The sequence below is a fragment of the Schistocerca americana genome, chromosome 1 (genome assembly GCF_021461395.2).
Source record: "Schistocerca americana isolate TAMUIC-IGC-003095 chromosome 1, iqSchAmer2.1, whole genome shotgun sequence".
Taxonomy (NCBI): Eukaryota; Metazoa; Arthropoda; class Insecta; order Orthoptera; family Acrididae; genus Schistocerca; species Schistocerca americana.
This window is the reverse complement of record NC_060119.1, coordinates 208,113,990-208,133,666: the sequence shown is the minus strand read 5'-3', so window position 1 is coordinate 208,133,666 and position 19,677 is coordinate 208,113,990. Positions and strand designations below refer to the sequence as shown.

The following is a 19,677-nucleotide window of genomic DNA, read 5'->3' as shown; positions in this document are numbered from 1 at the left end:
CAGGAGTGCTAGTTCTGCAAGGTTCGCAGGAGAGCTTCCATAAAGTTTGGAAGGTAGGAGATGAGGTACTGACAGAAGTAAGGCGGTGAGGACGGGGCGTGAGTCGTGCTTGGGTAGCTCAGAAGGTTTAGCCGGCACGGTAGCTCAGCGTGTTCTGTCAGAGAGCTGCTTGGCCTCAGTAATAAAAAAACTGAGTGAAAGGACCAACAAACGAACTTTAACGGATGTCATGTGACGTCCGCAACGTCCAAAGACACCGATCAATAACGAACAAAACGAAAAAAAAAGGTGGTAGAGCACTTGCCCGCGGAAGACAAAAGTCCCAAGTTCGAGTCTCGGTCCGGAACACAGTTTAAAAAAAAAATGGCTCTGAGCACTATGCGACTTAACTTCTGAGGTCATCAGTCCCCTAGAACTTAGAACTAATTAAACCGAACTAACCTAAGGACATCACACACATCCATGCCCGAGACAGGATTCGAACCTGCGACCGTAGCGGTCACGCGGTTCCAGACTGAAGCGCCTAGAACCGCACGGCCACACCGACCGGCCACAGTTTTAATCTGCCAGGAAGTTTCATATCAGCGCACACTCCGCTGCAGAGCGAAAATCTCATTCTGGAAACATCCCCCAGACTGTGGCCAAGCCATGTCTCCGCAATATCCTTTTTTTCAGGAGTGCTAGTTCCGCAAGGTTCGCAGGAGAGATTCCGTAAAGTTTGGAAGGTAGGAGACGAGATACTGGCAGAAGTAAAGCTGTGAGGACGGGACGTGAGTCGCGCTTGGGTATCTCAGTTGGTAGAGCACTTGCCCGCGAAAGGCAAAGGTCCCGAGTTCGAATCTCGGTCCGGCACACAGTTTTAATCTGCCAGGAAGTTTCATTGTCATCGTTGTTTTCAGTCCGAAGGTTGGACTGATCCAGCTCTCCATGCTAGTGTGTCTTGTACAACACACTTCATCTCAGCACAACTGCAGGACCGTACAGCCACTTGAACCTGTTTACTGTACAAAACCCTTGGTATCCATCTACAATTTTCACCCCTCACACTATCCTCAAAAATCAAATAGACGATTCCTTGATGCCATCAGATGTGTCCTGACAATCGATCCCTTATTTTAGTTAAGTTGTCCCCTAACACTTTTCACTCCCCAATTCACTTCAGTATCTCTTCATCATATATTCGATGTATTCATCCAATCTGCAGCATTCGTATATAACACCATATTTCATTAGCTTCTATTCTCTTCTTGTCTGTACTGCTTATTGTCCACCTTTCATTTCCATATAAGGCTCCACTCCATACAAATACTTCCAGAAATTACTTCCTCGCAGTTAATTTATATTACATGTCAAAATATTAGTCCGTTTAAAAAAAAAAAATGTTCAAATGTTTGTGAATCATTAAGGACCAAACTGCTGAGGTCATCGGTTCCTAAACTTACACACTATTGAAACTAACGTATGCTAAGAACAACACACACACACACACACACACACACACACACACATGCCTGAGGGAGGACTGGAGCCTCCAGCGGGAGGGGCCGTGCAATCCGTTACATGGAGCCTGTAACCGAGCGGCCAGTCCTTTTCAGAAATGCTTTTCTTTGTGTTGTCTGTATTTTATATCCTTTCTGCATCGGCCGTCGTCGGTTATATTATGGCCAAAAAATTAAAAGTCGTGTACTAGTTTTAGTGTCTCACTTCTAACCTATTGAGTTGTAAATTTTCTTTCTGCGACTAAATGAGGGACTTTTTTGGGTTGTCAGGCGCATTTTGCTACTTTTATTTTCGAAGTACCTTCATTGCTTCTTTTTACATACGTGTCGTGATCAGTACAGTCCAAGATGTCCTTTTCTTGGCATTGTGTTACGCGCATTTCAGTTATATTACTAGTATGTCTGTAAAATAATAAAGTAGAATAACTACAACTTTGAACTATAGGTGCGAAATGTGCAACCCAACGCCAAGAAAGGGACACCTTGGGCTGTATAGAAGAACCAAACACAGTTCGATTGCGACACGTATGTAAAAATTACCTCTGGAGATGCTTCGAAGAAGAGAACAATATCTAAATGCGCTACTACGTAACGACGGCAGTTACGTGAAATGGGAATATTCTCGAACGAATCATTCCTTCTGCAGTGAAGTGAGAGCCGTTACGAAATTTCCTGGAGGGTGAGAATTGTCTGCTGCACAGGGGTACAAACCCAAACTGTTTCGCTGTCAATGGCCTTACCGGTTGAGCTATCTAACTGCTATTCAGAAACCGCTTTCATAACCTCAGTTCTGTCAATATCTATCTTCTGCATTCTAAACTTTCATTAGCTCTCCCGTTACCTTACAATCCTGGCAGAAACAGCATTCATTTTGTAGGTGGGCAACTCCCGACGTCCTGCCGCAAGGAATTCCTTAGGTTTGATGGCAGAATTATTAATCCTTCCTATTTAAAACGACATCAAGATGATGGGTCAACGTTTATTTTAACCGAGTTATTGCGTTCTGAATTTTTTATCAGCCTTAACTTGTTTGATACAACTTGCTACGACCTTCCCTACCCCCACAGACACAACCAACCGATTCGGCCTATATTCGGCAAGTCGCTTGTGTATAATATAAAATGAAAGACTAAGACATTTTGGCCCAACCTCGTTCCCCATTTTTTGAGGAAACTACCCTAAAATTTCATTACGTGCAATAGGCTCAATTGACGGTATCGGTAGATAATTGAAAACTGAGCATTTTTCGTCAGCTTACACAGGGTCCGCAAACGCACAGAAACTTTTCCAACTCCCGCGTTAAACGAAAGCGCCGCTTGCGTAGCGACCAAGGCATCTGGCTTGGAGAACGTGCTTTCGATTCTCAGTTGTATTCTGCAAGTTTTTTATTCGTATATTTTGCGCGTCAAAACTGGTAGAAATAGGCGAGTTAGTAAGATAAGTAAATCAATAAGGAATAATAACAAAGTAGGCAAGTAAATTTCTCAAACGACTTGGATTTGTGTAGAATTAAAAATGTAATCCTGTTTTATTTTTTCACTATGAGTCTTTTACTCACTCTGTTAAACGTCTTCAATTTTCTTCGAACAATATAAACATTCGAAGCAAAAATATACCCGCGGCACCAAGAATATCTAACGAATGCATTCTTCGCACAATTACATCATTCCTTCCGAAATTCTGGGAGAAAACAAACTTGGCTTACATTTAAAACTATTCCTTTTTCGGGAATTAATCTTGATGTATCCACGCATTGATAACATTGTCTGAAAAATCGCTGCTGAAGGTTATGAATTATGCTGTGGATCGTTATTGCATCCGCTCTGTTGTGCAATTAGCATTGGGTTTCCTAAAGCAGACTGTAATTTTGAAGCCTCGAAATAAAGTTAGTTTTTCCACCCCAGAAATCGAGTATCAGACAAAATGTGCATGGCTGTAAAATGTTGTCAAGATATGTTTTGTAAATTGAATTTTTCTATTCCCCAATTTGAAGCAAGTAAAGTAAACATTTTTTAACGAGTCGGTTAAATGACTGACCTCTTCTGTACCCTGAGGACCATATTAATCATTAGTTTCTTATTCCCCAATTTGAAGCAAGTTAAGTAAACATTTTTTAACGAATCGGTTAAGTGACTGACCTCTTCTATACCCCGAGAACCATATTAATCATTAGTTTCTTATAAGCACGGGAAAACACTAGGCAAAAATTTTCCGGACACTGATGGAATATTGCATCATGTACGAATGCGTTATTTTATGTACATTACCGAGTGCGAGAAGGGTTGATCGACTGCGTTATTTTATGTACACTACCAACTGCAACAAGAATGAATCTTTCTCCCTTACGCGATAACGTACGCCGAATGCTCCTCTTAGCAGCCATCTTTCTCGGAATTGTCATACAACGAGGCTTAAAATTTTAAATCTTTTCTAATCCAAGTTGTTCGAGAAATTTACTTGTCTATGTTGTTATTATTCTCATTGATTTACTTAACTTATTTACTCTCCTGTTCCCGCCAGTTTCGACGAGGAAAAATACAAATGGGGAAAAAAAACTGCGGAATGCAACTGGGAATTGAATACAGGTTATTACAGACCTACACTTCCTGTTAGTTAAGATTTTTAAATGGCACGTGCACCTAATATTTCCTATTGTTTGGGAAAGGCATCTGGTCCGGACAATAACGAAAATCAGGATAAGTGCAGATATAACCGAATCGTTGTCGCGCGACTTCTTTTGCACGATAATGATCGAAAGAAATTTTGACATAAAAGGAATAAATAAGATACAGTTAGTGAAGTCTGGATTAAATGAATAAATCCGTTATAATTTTAGATTGCAAATTACTGAAGAATGGCCGCTATCTCACTGTGTGAACAAAAATTATTGTATGATTGTTAATTGTTTATAGCCTGTAATTACGAACTAATCACTGAATTGTGATCAGACGAGAAAGGAACCAATAGTACTAACTCGAACTCATATGTAAAAACACAATTAATACCATGACTTAACGTTAATCAGAAGGCCAGCATAATAATTTGTACTGAACACATGCACGTAAAAGTTAATTGTTTGGAAAACATTTCACGTAATGAATAACTTAGTGTTACTCACTGTAATGAAAACTGTTGCTGATTTTAGAAATGCAAATGTTCACAAATACTTGGAAAGTTTGTAATGTTTGATTTAGTGAAGGATACGTAATTTTACGCTACTCTGTCACGTAATTTGCAAGTGTGAGCAGAGTTTGCAATGCACACAAAAACATGAAATGTATTATTCTGAAGTAATATTTTGTCAACGTTCATTTAAATTATGCTTTTACTCTTTTATTTTTAGTCATTATTCTTGAAGTAGTTGTTTTGCCAAGCAACAGAGTTCACTGCAGTTAAATGACAGTTTTATTTAGTTCTAGGTTTAGTAAACTGCACTTGTTTATTTTAGGCACCGAAATTGAATAGGCTCATCACTTCCCCACTGGTGGTGTTCTTGGAGTCAGTAATGGTGATAAGACAGAGCCCTATTAGGTAAATGACTGAGGTAATGTTCAATTACACTATAACAGTTGCTGCACTAAGCACTCCGTTATTCAGTTAAGAAAGAAATGGTTCTGAGCACTATGGGACTTAACAGGTGAGGTCATCAGTCCCCTAGAACTTAGAACTACTTAAACCTAACTAACCTAAGGACATCACACACATCCATGCCCGAGGCAGGTTCGAACGTGCGACAGTAACGGCCGCGCTGTTTCAGACTGAAGCGCCTAGAACCGCTCGGCCACTCAATTAAGAAAAGCTACTTCGCTGGTTAACCTTGTACAATCTAAATATGAAACTAGTCGGATCTTACTTTGATGAGTCGCTGCTGATGCGATGTAAGCCATTATTCGTCGGTAATGGATGGCAACAGGCTCTTCTTTATTGTCGCTCCACAAAACAAAGTTTGAGCCCACAGTACTCTTCTTGAATATTAATCCCTCTTGATGAAAATGTACTGTGTCCAATTACAACCACATAATAAGCATGGCCGCGTATTTAAAATCTTGCAGTTTATTCGTTACATTCCCAAGCACCGCGTCTGCATTTGACCACTTGTCGCTAACAACTCTCTCGGCCTACTTCTGCCCGACTCCGCGCTTACGCACCCAGCGACAATACCGATAATCATTTCAAACGTGTTCTTTCCTCGACTTATGGGAAAATATGTTGATGAAAAATGCTCAGCTTTCAATGATCTACCTATCTCGTCAACTCTGAATCGATTGCGCGTCGTGAACGTTAAGGGTAGTTTTCCAAAAAACGGGGTGTGGGAGTGAAAATATCTCAGAGTGTTTCATTTTAGGTTGTACACAAGCGACCTGCCAAATAAGAGCCGGATCGATTGGCTGTGTCAGAGTGCGACTTGATTATTTGTGGTGTATATTTCGATATCTGTGTTTCCCTACCGTTTTTGCCATCTATGAATGCCTAGTACCACGGAAGTTATTTCTTGATGGCTTAATACATATCCTGTCATTCAGTCCCTTCTTCTAATCAGTGTTTTCCGCACATTCCAGATCCTACAGATTTAGCAAAGCACCTCCTATTTTCTCATGTTATCAGCCAAATTAATTCTCAAGGTCGTTTGTAACACCACTTACATTCTCTTCTTTTCCAGTTTACCCACAGTCCATGACGGACTTACATACAATACCGTGCTCCAGGCGTTCACCCCCAGGAATTTCTTCCTCAAATAAAGTGTTTCATATTAGTAGACTTCTTTTAGCAAATAATCTCTCTTTTCCTTTGCTAATATCCTCCTTCTTGCTTCGTCCCTGCAGTGTTGTGTTGCACAGAATCGCTTCACTTCGCCTACTAGGTGGTCCTCAGTTATAATGTTAAGTTTCTCAACTAATCTCATTATTATCCCCTTTCTTTGGTTTACTCTCAGTCCGTATTTTGAGCTCATTAAACTTTTCATTCAATTCAGCAGGTCCTTAATTCTTCCTCACTTGCACAGAGAATAAAAATATCATCAGCAAATGTTATTATGAATGTCCTGTAACACAGTCCAACTGCTGAACCTTTATTTTACTCCGTCATTGCTTCTTTGATGTACATGTTGAACAGAAAATGAGAAAGACGACGCCTATCTCTTACACCATTTTTAATCCGAACACTACGTTTCTCGTCTTGCATTTTTGTTGTTTCTTCTTGATTCTTATCCAGGTTGTACACTGAGGTGAGAAGAAATCACAGGATAGCAATGCGCACCTATACAGAAGGCGACAGTATCGCATATACGGGGTATAAAAGAGCAGTCCATGGCGGAGATGTCATTTGTACTCATGTGATTCATGTGAAAAGGATTCCGACGTGATAATGGCCGCACGACGGGAATTAACAACCTTTGAGCGCGGAGTGAAAGTTGGAGCTAGATGTATGGGACATTCCATTTCAGAAATCGTTAGGGAATTCAATATTCCGAGATCCAAAGTGTCAAGAGTCAGCCCAGAATACCATATTTCAAGCATTAACTCTGACCATGGACAATACAATAAGGATGTAGAGGCTTGTTTCACTAGGGGTAAGATAGAAACTGCCTACAGGAAAATTAGAGAGACCTTTGGAGAGAAGAGAACCACTTGTATGAATATCAAGAGCTCAGATGGAAACCCAGTTTTAAGCAAAGAAGGGAAGACAGAAAGGTGGAAGGGGTATATAGAGGGTTTATACAAGGGCGATGTACTTGAGGACAATATTATGGAAATGGAAGAGGATGTAGAAGAAGACGAAATGGGAGATAAGATACTGCGTGAAGAGTTTGACAGAGCACTGAAAGACCTGAGTCGAAACAAGGCCCCGGGAGTAGACAACATTCCATTAGAACTACTGATGGCCTCGGGAGAGCCAGTCATGACAAAACTCTACCATCTGGTGAGCAAGATGTATGATACAGGCGAGATACCCTCAGACTTCAAGAAGAATATAATAATTCCAATCCCAAAAAAAGCAGGTGTTGACGGATGTGAAAATTACCGAACTATCAGTTTAATAAGTCACAGCTGCAAAATACTAACGCGAATTCTTTACAGACGAATGGAAAAACTGGTAGAAGCGGACCTCGGGGAAGATCAGTTTGGATTCCATAGAAATGTTGGAACACGTGAGGCAATACTAACCTTACGACTTATCTTAGAAGAAAGATTAAGAAAAGGCAAACCTACGTTTCTAGCATTTGTAGACTTAGAGAAAGCTTTTGACAATGTTAACTGTAATACTCTCTTTCAAATTCTGAAGGTGGCAGGGGTAAAATATAGGGAGCGAAAGGCTATTTACAATTTGTACAGAAACCAGATGGCAGTTATAAGAGTCGAGGGGCATGAAAGGGAAGCAGTGGTTGGGAAAGGAGTGAGACAGGGTTGTAGCCTCTCCCCGAAGTTATTCAATCTGTATATTGAGCAGGCAGTAAAGGAAACAAAAGAAAAATTCGGAGTAGGTATTAAAATTCATGGAGAAGAAGTAAAAACTTTGAGGTTCGCCGATGACATTGTAATTTTGTCAGAGACAGCAAAGGACTTAAAAGAGCAGTTGAACGGAATGGACAGTGTCTTGAAAGGAGGATATAAGATGAAAATCAACAGAAGCAAAATGAGGATAATGGAATGTAGTCAAATTAAATCGGGTGATGCTGAGAGAATTAGATTAGGAAATGAGACACTTAAAGTAGTAAAGGAGTTTTGCTATTTAGGGAGTAAAATAACTGATGATGGTCGAAGTAGAGAGGATATAAAATGTAGACTGGCAATGGCAAGGAAATCGTTTATGAAGAAGAGAAATTTGTTAACGTCGAGTATAGATTTAAGTGTCAGGAAGTCGTTTCTGAAAGTATTTGTATGGAGTGTAGACATGTATGGAAGTGAAACATGGACGATAACTAGTTTGGACAAGAAGAGAATAGAAGCTTTCGAAATGTGGTGCTACAGAAGAATGCTGAAGATAAGGTGGGTAGATCACGTAACTAATGAGGAGGTATTGAATAGGATTGGGGAGAAGAGGAGTTTGTGGCACAACTTGACAAGAAGAAGGGATCGGTTGGTAGGACATGTTTTGAGGCATCAAGGGATCACAAATTTAGCATTGGAGGGCAGCGTGGAGGGTAAAAATCGTAGAGGGAGACCAAGAGATGAATACACTAAGCAGATTCAGAAGGATGTAGGTTGCAGTAAGTACTGGGAGATGAAGAAGCTTGCACAGGATAGAGTAGCATGGAGAGCTGCATCAAACCAGCCTCAGGACTGAAGACCACAACAACAACAACAACAATGGACAATACAGTGGCCGACGGCCTTCACTTAACGATCGAGAGCAACGGTGTTTTTGTAGAGTTGTTAGTGATAATAGACAAGCAACACTGCGTGAAATAACCGCATAAATCAATGTGGAATGTACGACGAACGTATCTGCCGTTGATAGGCTATGGGAGCAGACGACCGACTCCAGTGCCTTTGCTAGCAGGACGACATCGCCTGCAACCCAAGACTATATCGGTTGGGCCCCAGACGATTGGACAACCATGACCTTGTCAGATGAGTCCTGATTTCAGTTGGTAAGAGCTGACGGTAGGATTCGGGTGTGCCGCAGATAGTACAAAGCCATGGACCCAAGTTATCAGCAAGACATTGTGCAAAATGGTATGGGCTATGTTTACATGGAATTTGACTAACTGAACCGATCACTGACTGGGAATAGTTATATTCTGCTACTTGGAGACCATTTGCAGTCATTCATGGACTTCAGGTTCCCAAACAACGATAGAATTTTTATGGATGACAAAGTGCAATGTCACCAGGCCACAATTGTTTGCGATTGGTTTGAAGAATATTCCGGACAATTCGAATGAATGATTTGGACACCCAGATCGCAGACATGAATTCCATCGAACGGTATGGGACGTAATGGAGAGGTCAGTTCGTGCAGAAACTCCTGCACAGGCAACACTTTCGCAATTAAAGACGGCTATGGAGACAGCATGGCTCAATATTTCTGCAGGGGACTCCCAACGACTTGTTGAGCCCATGGCACGTCAAGTTGCTGCACTATCCGAGGAAAAGGAAGTCCGACACGATATGAGGTGATATCGAATGCCTTTTGTCAACTTAGTGCATATTACCTGCCTCTCTGCGCCTTATACTTATTTTTCTGAGAATTTCGTACACCTTGCACCGTTTTACGTTTACGAATGATTCCTGTAGATCGACAAATCCTATGTGGGTGTCTTAACTTTTCTGAAGTCGTTATTTCCATGATCAAGCGAAACGTCAGAACTGCCTCTCTGGTGTCTATACCTTTTTTCTAATGCCGAACTGATCGTCATATAACAGATACTCAGTTTTCTTTTATTTTCTTCTTTCCGACTGATAATCCACTTCCATTCCGCCTACATCGCTCTCGGTCCGTCCTATACAAGGCGCTAGGGATTCACTTGAAAACCATGTTAATATTTTGTGCATCTATTCCCCCAAAAAGAATTCCATAGCTAAGATTTAGTGTACATGTTAATAGTCTGTAACTGAAAGACACTGCTGTTGCACACTGATGAGAAAGGACTTTTAAGGGCATAACATGCTGTTAGCAAGTATCCTTGTGCCATAATGCCACTTCAGCTTAGATTCAATACTCATTTCCAGATACTTTGAGTTTGTTATGCGCTCTGTATAGGGCCATGCACTGAGTTTATGGAGTACGCTCCTCACCTACTCCAACCTCATTTTAGCCATTTCTTCCGTGGTTTTCTCTGATCTTGTTTTCCTGTTTGTAGTTGAATACTTGTGTTGTTATGCTTCCTTCTGGCACCATGATGCCAGTATGTTACACCCATCTTAGTCTGTTTCCTTTTATTAATCCGTTAAATGAAAAAAACTCCTAACTCATCTGTGATGTCGCAGTTTCTTTCTGGACCCTCAGACTGCAGCTTTTCGTGCGCCTCAAATATCTCTTTAGACTGGTCTGTACATTCATTTTGTCTTGCTTTTTACTGTCCACGACTTCGAGCCTTATGTCAGAACAGGTACAGCCATTATACTATAAATTTTTCGTTTTGTTTCCTCCCGTACTATGGTGCCTAGTGTTCTTTGTACTTTACGACACATTATGTGATGTATATTTAATTTATTCGGTACATTATTTTCAAGTTGGCAGCTTACATTACACTCTAGAAAGTTAAAATAAGGAAATTGCTCTGAAACATTACCACTTTAATTTGGAACATGGATGGCCTTCTCCTTTATAAAACATAATCTAAGTCCTTGTATGGAAAATACTGAAATTACATATGTAGTCTCGGATAGTGCAGCAACTTGACGTGCCATGGGCTCAACAAGTCGTTGGGAGTCCCCTGCAGAAATATTGAGCCATGCTGTCTCCATAGCCGTCTTTAATTGCGAAATTATTCAGGTATTGAAGGGAGACGAAAATTTAATAGTCATGGGTGACTGGAATTCGTCAGTAGGAAAAGGGAGAGAAGGAAACGTAGTAGGTGAATATGGATTGGGGGGAAGAAATGAAAGAGGAAGCCGCCTTGTAGAATATTGCACAGAGCATGACTTAATCATAGCTAACACTTGGTTCAAGAATCATAAAAGAAGGTTGTATACCTGGAAGAATCCTGGAGATACTAAGAGGTATCAGATAGATTATATAATGCTAAGACAGAGATTTAGGAACCAGGTTTTAAATTGTAAGACATTTCCAGGGGCAGATGTGGATTCTGACCACAATCTATTGGTTATGAACTGCAGATTGAAACTGAAGAAACTGCAAAAAGGTGGGAATTTAAGGAGATGGGACCTGGATAAACTGACTGAACCAGAGGTTGTAGAGAGTTTCAGGGAGAGCATAAGGGAACAATTGACAGGAATGGGCGAAAGAAATACAGTAGAGGAAGAATGGGTAGCTCTGAGGGATGAAGTAGTGAAGGCAGCAGACGATCAAGTAGGTAAAAAGACGAGGGCTAATAGAAATCCTTGGGTAACAGAAGAAATATTGAATTTAATTGATGAAAGGAGAAAATATAAAAATGCAGTAAATGAAGCAGGCAAAAAGGAATACAAACGTCTCAAAAATGAGATCGACAGGAAGTGCAAAATGGCTAAGCAGGGATGGCTAGAGGACAAATGTAAGGATATAGAGGCTTATCTCACTAGGGGTAAGATAGATACTGCCTACAGGAAAATTAAAGAGACGTTTGGAGAGAAGAGAACCACCTGTATGAATATCAAGAACTCAGATGGCAACCCAGTTCTAAGCAAAGAAGGGAAGGCAGAAAGGTGGAAGGAGTATATAGAGGGTTTATACAAGGGCGATGTACTTGAGGACAATATTATGGAAATGGAAGAGGATGTAGATGAAGACGAAATGGGAGATAAGATACTGCGTGAAGAGTTTGACAGAGCACTGAAAGACCTGAGTCGAAACAAGGCCCCGGGAGTAGACAACATTCCATTAGAACTACTGATGGCCTCGGGAGAGCCAGTCATGACAAAACTCTACCATCTGGTGAGCAAGATGTATGATACAGGCGAGATACCCTCAGACTTCAAGAAGAATATAATAATTCCAATCCCAAAGAAAGCAGGTGTTGACAGATGTGAAAATTACCGAACTATCAGTTTAATAAGTCACAGCTGCAAAATACTAACGCGAATTCTTTACAGACGAATGGAAAAACTGGTAGAAGCGGACCTCGGGGAAGATCAGTTTGGATTACGTAGAAATGTTGGAACACGTGAGGCAATACTAACCTTACGACTTATCTTAGAAGAAAGATTAAGAAAAGGTAAACCTACGTTTCTAGCATTTGTAGACTTAGAGAAAGCTTTTGACAATGTTAACTGTAATACTCTCTTTCAAATTCTGAAGGTGGCAGGGGTAAAATATAGGGAGCGAAAGGCTATTTACAATTTGTACAGAAACCAGATGGCAGTTATAAGAGTCGAGGGGCATGAAAGGGAAGCAGTGGTTGGGAAAGGAGTGAGACAGGGTTGTAGCCTCTCCCCGATGTTATTCAATCTCTATATTGAGCAGGCAGTAAAGGAAACAAAAGAAAAATTCGGAGTAGGTATTAAAATTCATGGAGAAGAAGTAAAAACTTTGAGGTTCGCCGATGACATTGTAATTTTGTCAGAGACAGCAAAGGACTTAAAAGAGCAGTTGAACGGAATGGACAGTGTCTTGAAAGGAGGATATAAGATGAACATCAACAAAAGCAAAACCAGGATAATGGAATGTAGTCAAATTAAATCGGGTGATGCTGAGAGAATTAGATTACGAAATGAGACACTTAAAGTAGTAAAGGAGTTTTGCTATTTAGGGAGTAAAATAACTGATGATGGTCGAAGTAGAGAGGATATAAAATGTAGACTGGCAATGGCAAGGAAATTGTTTCTGAAGAAGAGAAATTTGTTAACGTCGAGTATAGATTTAAGTGTCAGGAAGTCGTTTCTGAAAGTATTTGTATGGAGTGTAGACATGTATGGAAGTGAAACATGGACGATAACTAGTTTGGACAAGAAGAGAATAGAAGCTTTCGAAATGTGGTGCTACAGAAGAATGCTGAAGATAAGGTGGGTAGATCACGTAACTAATGAGGAGGTATTGAATAGGATTGGGGAGAAGAGAAGTTTGTGGCACAACTTGACTAGAAGAAGGGATCGGTTGGTAGGACATGTTTTGAGGCATCAAGGGATCACAAATTTAGCATTGGAGGGCAGCGTGGAGGGTAAAAATCGTAGAGGGAGACCAAGAGATGAATACACTAAGCAGATTCAGAAGGACGTAGGTTGCAGTAGGTACTGGGAGATGAAGAAGCTTGCACAGGATAGAGTAGCATGGAGAGCTGCATCAAACCAGTCTCAGGACTGAAAACCACAACAACAACAACAGTCTAGGCTACTGCTCTTTGTAGATGGACCTCACTCTCTTGTAAACTACAGCAGGCAACAACGAGAGAGTTTCTTTCTGGTCCCTCAGACTGCAGCTTTTCGTGTGCCTCATATATTTCTTTAGACTGGTCTGTACATTCATTTTGTCTTGCTTTTTACTGTCCACGACTCGTTTACGATAGAGGACAACACCACCATTCCCCATTTCAAATATCGAACAAACGAAAGGGTAACTGACATAGTGTTTAGTGTATCTGGGATTGTAAAACAGTCAAGATCCTTAGACGCAAGAAAGGCATCTGGCCCAGACGGTATCCCCGTAAGATTTTATGTTGTCTATGCTACAAATATAGCACCATTCTTATCCGTCATCTATCAGAGATCATTGGAACGGCGGAAAGCTCCACGGGACTGGAAGATGGCCCAGGTCATAGCAACCTATAAAAAGGGTAGAAAATCGGATGCACACAATTACCGGTCAATTTCACTGACATCGATTTGTTGTAGAATCATGGAACATATTTTGTGTGCAGACATAATGACCTTTCTAGACTCTGAGGAGCTCATCTGCAGAAACCAGCACGGTTTTAGGGAACAGCGGTCATGCGAGACACAGCTGGCCCTCTTTGTGCATGATATACGACAGGCCCTAGATACCGGCTCCCAGGTTGATGCCATATTTCTCGACTTTTGAAAGGCGTTCGACTCAGTTCCACACTGCAGCTTGGTACAAAAAGTGCGCACTTACGGTCTATCCAGTGACATATGCGGTTGGATAGAAAGTTTTCTAACACATGGAGCAGTATGTCGTCCTGAACGGGGTAACTTCAACAGAAACAAGAAAGAGTGAGTTAAGGTGTGCCCCAGGGCAGCGTAATAGGTCCTCTGCTTTTTACGATTTACATAAACGATCTGGTTGATGGTGTTGACAGCGGCCTTAGACTGTTTCCCGATGATGTTGTAGTCTACAGGAAAGTAGTATCACACGAAAGTTGTGAACAAATCAATGAGGATTTGCAGAAAATAAATGCGTGGTGTAATGACTGGCAGTTATCTCTCAATATTAGTAAGTGTAAACTACTGCGTATAACAAGGCGACAATCCCCATTAATGTATGAGTACAAAATAAATGATCAGTCTTTGGAAGCGGTAACATCAGTGAAGTATCTGGGTGTGACTATTCGAAATGATCTCAAATGGAATGATCTGATTACACAAGTAACGGGTAAGGCGAACTCTAGATTGCGGTTTATTGGTAGAATCCTGAAGCGATGCAATCCTTCAACAAAGGAAATAGCTTACAATACGTTAGTTCGTCCAGTCTTAGAGTATTGTTCGTCTGTATGGGACCCTTACCAGTTGCGTCTGATTCAAGAGATTAAGGAGGTCCAGAGAAGAGCGGCAAGATTCGTGACTGATACATTTAGCCATCGCGAGAGCGTTACAAATCTCATAAAGAGTTTGAAGTGGGACACACTTGCAGATAGACGACGCGCTAAACGGAAGGGGCTGCTCACTAAATTTCAACATCCGATCTTCGCCGATGATGTAGAGCATATATTATTACCACCAACTTTCATATCGCGCAATGATCATCATTCAAAGATAAGGGAAATAAGAGCTCGTACTGAGCCGTTCAGACTGTCGTTTTTCCCTCGCGCGATCCACGAGTGGAACAGAGGGGGAGGGGGAGGGGGAATATGACTTTGGCCCGAATTGTGCCCTCCGCCACACACCGCTTGTTGATTAGCGGAGTATATATGTAGATGTAGATGTAGATGTAGAGGATGAAAGGCGAGTCCCTAGTGCCTTGTATAGGACAGACCGAGTGGGATGTAGGCGGAATGGGAGAAGTGGATTATCAGGCCAAATGAAAGTCATAAACTCCAAGAACATTTTGGTTATTATTGCAAATACGTGTTACGAAGGATGCTCCAGGAAGAATGACCAGTGATACACACAAAGGAATTATCCGAATGAGACAGAAGTCGGTAGATTGATTTACATGTACAGACAAATGATTACGATTTCAAGAGAAAGAACTTTGCAAATTAAGCAAGTCAGTAACGTGTTGGACCATCTCTGACCTTTATACAAGCAGTTATTCGGCTTGGCATTGCTTGATAGAGTTGTTGGGTATCCTCCTGAGGGATAAAGTATCAAATTCTGTACAACTGGCGCATTGGATCGCCAAAATTTCGAGATCGTTGGAGAGCAACGCCCTTGTGCTCCAAACGTTCTCAACTGGGGAGAGATCCGGCAACATTTCTGGCCAAGGTGCGGTTTGGCAACCACAAAGACAAGCATTACAAACTCTCGCCGTGTGCGGGCGAACATTATCTTATTGAAATGTAAGCCTAGGACGGCTTGCCATGAAAGACAACAAAACGGGGCGTAGAAAATTGTCGACGTACCACTGTGCTTTAATGGCGTCACAGATGACCATCAGAGCGGTCCTATTATGAAAAGAAGTGGCACCACAAATCGTCCTTCTGGTAGTCTGGCCATACGGCGGGCAAAAATAGGTTGTTGTTCCTACGCTGTCCTGGGCATCTCCAGACATGTCTTCGGCCTGTAATCTCATTGACTGGAGTAGAACTGTCTTCAGTTCGAACTGAGCCCTGATGACCATCAAAGAGGTGTCTGGAGACACAGCCCACAATCAGGAGTGATGGTCAGTGCCATTTCTTTTCGTATCAGGACCCCTTTGGTTGTGACCTGCTTCACCCTTATACCACAGCGGTACGTCGATGATATTCTATCCCCCATTCTGTTGTCCTTTAAGGCAAGCCATTCTGGACTTACATTTTAGCAAGTTAATGCCCACCCGCACGTGGCGAGAGTTGTGTTTGCCAAGCCCTACTTGGGCCAGCAATGTCGCCGGGTCTTTCTCATGCCAGTACTTCTGCCAGTACCTCGTCTCCTACCTTCCAAACGTTACAGAAGCTCTCCTGCAGAACTTTGCAGAACTTGCACTCCTGAAAGAAAGGATATTGCGGAGACATGGCTTAGCCACAGCCTGGGGGATGTTTCCAGAACGAGATTTTCCCTCTGCAGCGGAGTGTGCGCTGATATGAAACTTCCAGGCAGATTAAAACTGTGTGCCGCACCGAGACTCGAACTCGGGACCTTTGCCTTTCACGGGAAACTGCTCTACCATCTGAGCTACCCAAGCACGACTAACTCCCCGTCCTTACAGCTTTACTTCCACCAGTACCTCGCCTCCTACTTTCCACAGAAGCTCTCCTGCGAACCTTTCTAGCACTCCTGGAAGAAAGGATACTGCGGAGACATGGCTTAGCCACAGCCTGGGGGATGTTTCCAGAATGAGATTTTCACTCTGCAGTGTGTGCTGATATGAAACTTCCTGTAGATTTCAACTGTGTGCTCTACCATCTGAGCTACCCAAGCACGACTCACGCACTTGCCCGCGAAAGGCAAAGGTCCAGAGTTCGAGTCTCGGTCCAGGACACAGTTTTAATCTGCCAGGAACTTTCATGGAAGGAAATTGCTTTGACATTTTTAAGGTTTTGTACGTTAAAAGCGATAAATCTCTTTAAAAATATGTATTCACGAAACTTTTGGGACCTACCCCGTATGCTCAATGTGCATTTCTCGTGCAACGAGAAACCGATGTGTTTTCCTTGCCCGCAGCACTGTTCGGCATCCTGTTCCGCGGCAACGAGCAAGCGGCGTACAGCAACTTCCGGGTGTTCGAGAGCGTGGGTTTCATCGTGTCGTACGCGTACAGCCCGGTGCTGTGCACGCACGTCAAGCTGTGGCTGATGGCCGGCCTGCTGGCTGTGGCCGCCGGCTGCTACTGGTTCGCGGAGTGGCTGGCGAGGCGCCGGGACGCCGCCTCCTTCTGGCCCCACGACAAGCAGAGGGAGCGCCAGCACCAGCACCAGCACGACCACCACAGAGACTCCTACAAGAAGCCCGCCGGCAAGGCTCTGCACGGCTGGTAGCGACTTCAGGAAGTGGGGAGGGTACAGCGATCGAGACGACCCACACCCACACCCTTCATTTGTACACTCACTTACTAGCGAGAGAACTGATGCCGTCTTCCCAGTTTGTTTGGATATTATACGCCGTCGAGTCCCATCGTGACCACTTACTAGCACCCACAGCTGTTATCGGGGTTGGAAGCAACTCAGCTACTGACAGGTCACCACGGTCGTACGGAGTCATACAGTGCACAGTGCTTCACCACTGACGTGTATTAGGGTATAGCGATGTAAGCGGCCCTACACAGTTTCGGTTGGGACAAGAGAAGTAGTTTGAAGTTTTCTTCACACTCTTCCTCGGCAGACATTTCTGGAAGTGCGCTAAAGTGCATTATCCCACTGAACGTCTTTGTTATCCGCTTTGAATAGAGCCATTCCCTTTTACAGTCCAAATCATATCGGTCAAAGGCTTCATTACAAATTGGGTCATTTTTGCTAGACAACGCCTTGAAAACGTCCCCTGCAATGTAAAGTTGTGGCCATCTCTTCTATTAATGCTTGTTGTGCCTATTCTCCAACAGTCTCCAACTAGTATACCTATGCCGATCTGTTTTATCAAACAATAAATGTGACTCATTGATGTTCTATTGTATTGTATGTTAACTGGGAACCTAGAAACGACGGAGTGGCTTCATCCCCGCCGCAGCTGCAGTGGTTCACAACCCCACAATGACTACCGCAGTTCACTTCACACGTCACACCGAACCCAGAATTATTATGCGATTCGGCCCCCCATGGACCCCCAAGGAGCGTCTCACACCAGACGAGTGTAGCCCCTATGTTTTCGTGGCAGAGTAATGGTGGTGTACGCGTATGTGGAAAACTTGTTTGCGGCAGCAATCGCCGACATAGTGTAACTGAGGCGGAATAAGTGGAACCAGCGCGCATTCGCCAAGGCAGATGGAAAACCGCCTAAAAACCATCCACAGAATCCGCCGGGCGGATTCGTGCCGGGGACCAGGCGCTCCTTCCCGCCCGGAAAGCGGCGCGTTAGACCGCACGGCCAACCGGGCGGGCTTCATTGAGGTTACTTCCTCATCGGCAAATCAGCAGCAATTGAGCGTCGCTGTTGATGTCTTCGTCGTTTAATAGTGCGATTTTGGGTGATCGACTGAGATGTCGATTCCATTTCACTGCACTATATTTCGACAAGCGACCCAGTCCCTTCCTTCGAGCGCTACAAGCTGTTTATTGTGCGTATTCGCTTCCTGGACTCCATCCAGATTGTGCGATATTTGTTGTTGTCTCGGCTCCATTATAGCTGAGTTCTTCCCTCTCCCCAGGCGCCCACTGCTCCCATTAATGCTCACTTCTTATTCGAAGCCCGCGCTATCTGTACCGTAAACGCCCATTCAGCTTATTCCACTTCTTATGTATGATGTACCATAAACAGTGAACAACAAGGCTGATAATAAAGTCCACTAGTGAGCCAATATTTTTTGGATAGGCTATAGCATAGACCATGGGAAGCTGCAGGGCGTAAGAGTGGAACAGAAATGATTGTTCTTCTGCTCCCCACTTCATCCTTCTTCTGAACTTCCTACTGTACCCACTGCCGAGATCACGTTACTCCTGATTCTTAGCCAGGCCACTTAAATCCCGTGGCAGTCATTGTGGTGTACTCTTGTTGACGAGATTATTCTCACCGTGTTTGACGAGTCATCGTTGAGTATATTTGATCGTTACCTTTACCTTACACCTGTCCTGTTTGTATAAACAGCTTACCTACTTGCGTGGGCGAGGGTAAACTAAACACAGTTGAAACTGTGGATGCCGAGCCTAACGGTTTCGTTGTGGCCTGGAAGGGTCCTCGTACACTAATGACTGCAACACCATGGGTGGTCCAACACCTAAAATAACTGCCCCTGAGTAAACCTTGGAGGACTATACACTGTTTCATGTAAGATTGGGCACACTACAAAATATCAGTAGCTAATGCCATCAATATCACCATAAAATGAGTTTCAACAAGACTGTGTCTTCCTTCAAAAAACTAGGTTCTTCTAAGCAGATGGCTGGCTATGAACATGCAATAAGGGCCAATTTTCTATGGCTGTTTCTGTAATGACTGTATCATGAATTTTTAGTTTATAGAGATCACTTTCAGATACATTCTTCAACTCAATCTTTCATCAGTTTATGGCAAAAAAGACTATAATTACTAAATGAAACAGTTTCTTCATGTTTCACTACAAAAATAGATAATAAATAAATAAAAATTGTTACGGAAAGTCGAAAATGTTACTT

The 19,677-nt window shown here is 42.6% G+C and overlaps 1 protein-coding gene across 1 annotated transcript in view; it reads left to right on the top strand.

Moving 5' to 3' along the window:
* LOC124619194 (protein unc-93 homolog A-like) overlaps nt 1-18,293 on the top strand; it is a 271,654-nt gene extending 253,361 nt beyond the window's left edge. The window contains exon 6 of the mRNA XM_047145453.1: nt 17,078-18,293. Within this exon, the coding sequence (XP_047001409.1) occupies nt 17,078-17,391 (314 nt within the window). The 3' untranslated portion in view covers nt 17,392-18,293. The remainder of the gene's footprint in view (nt 1-17,077) is intronic.
* Nucleotides 18,294-19,677: the final 1,384 nt, after the last annotated feature.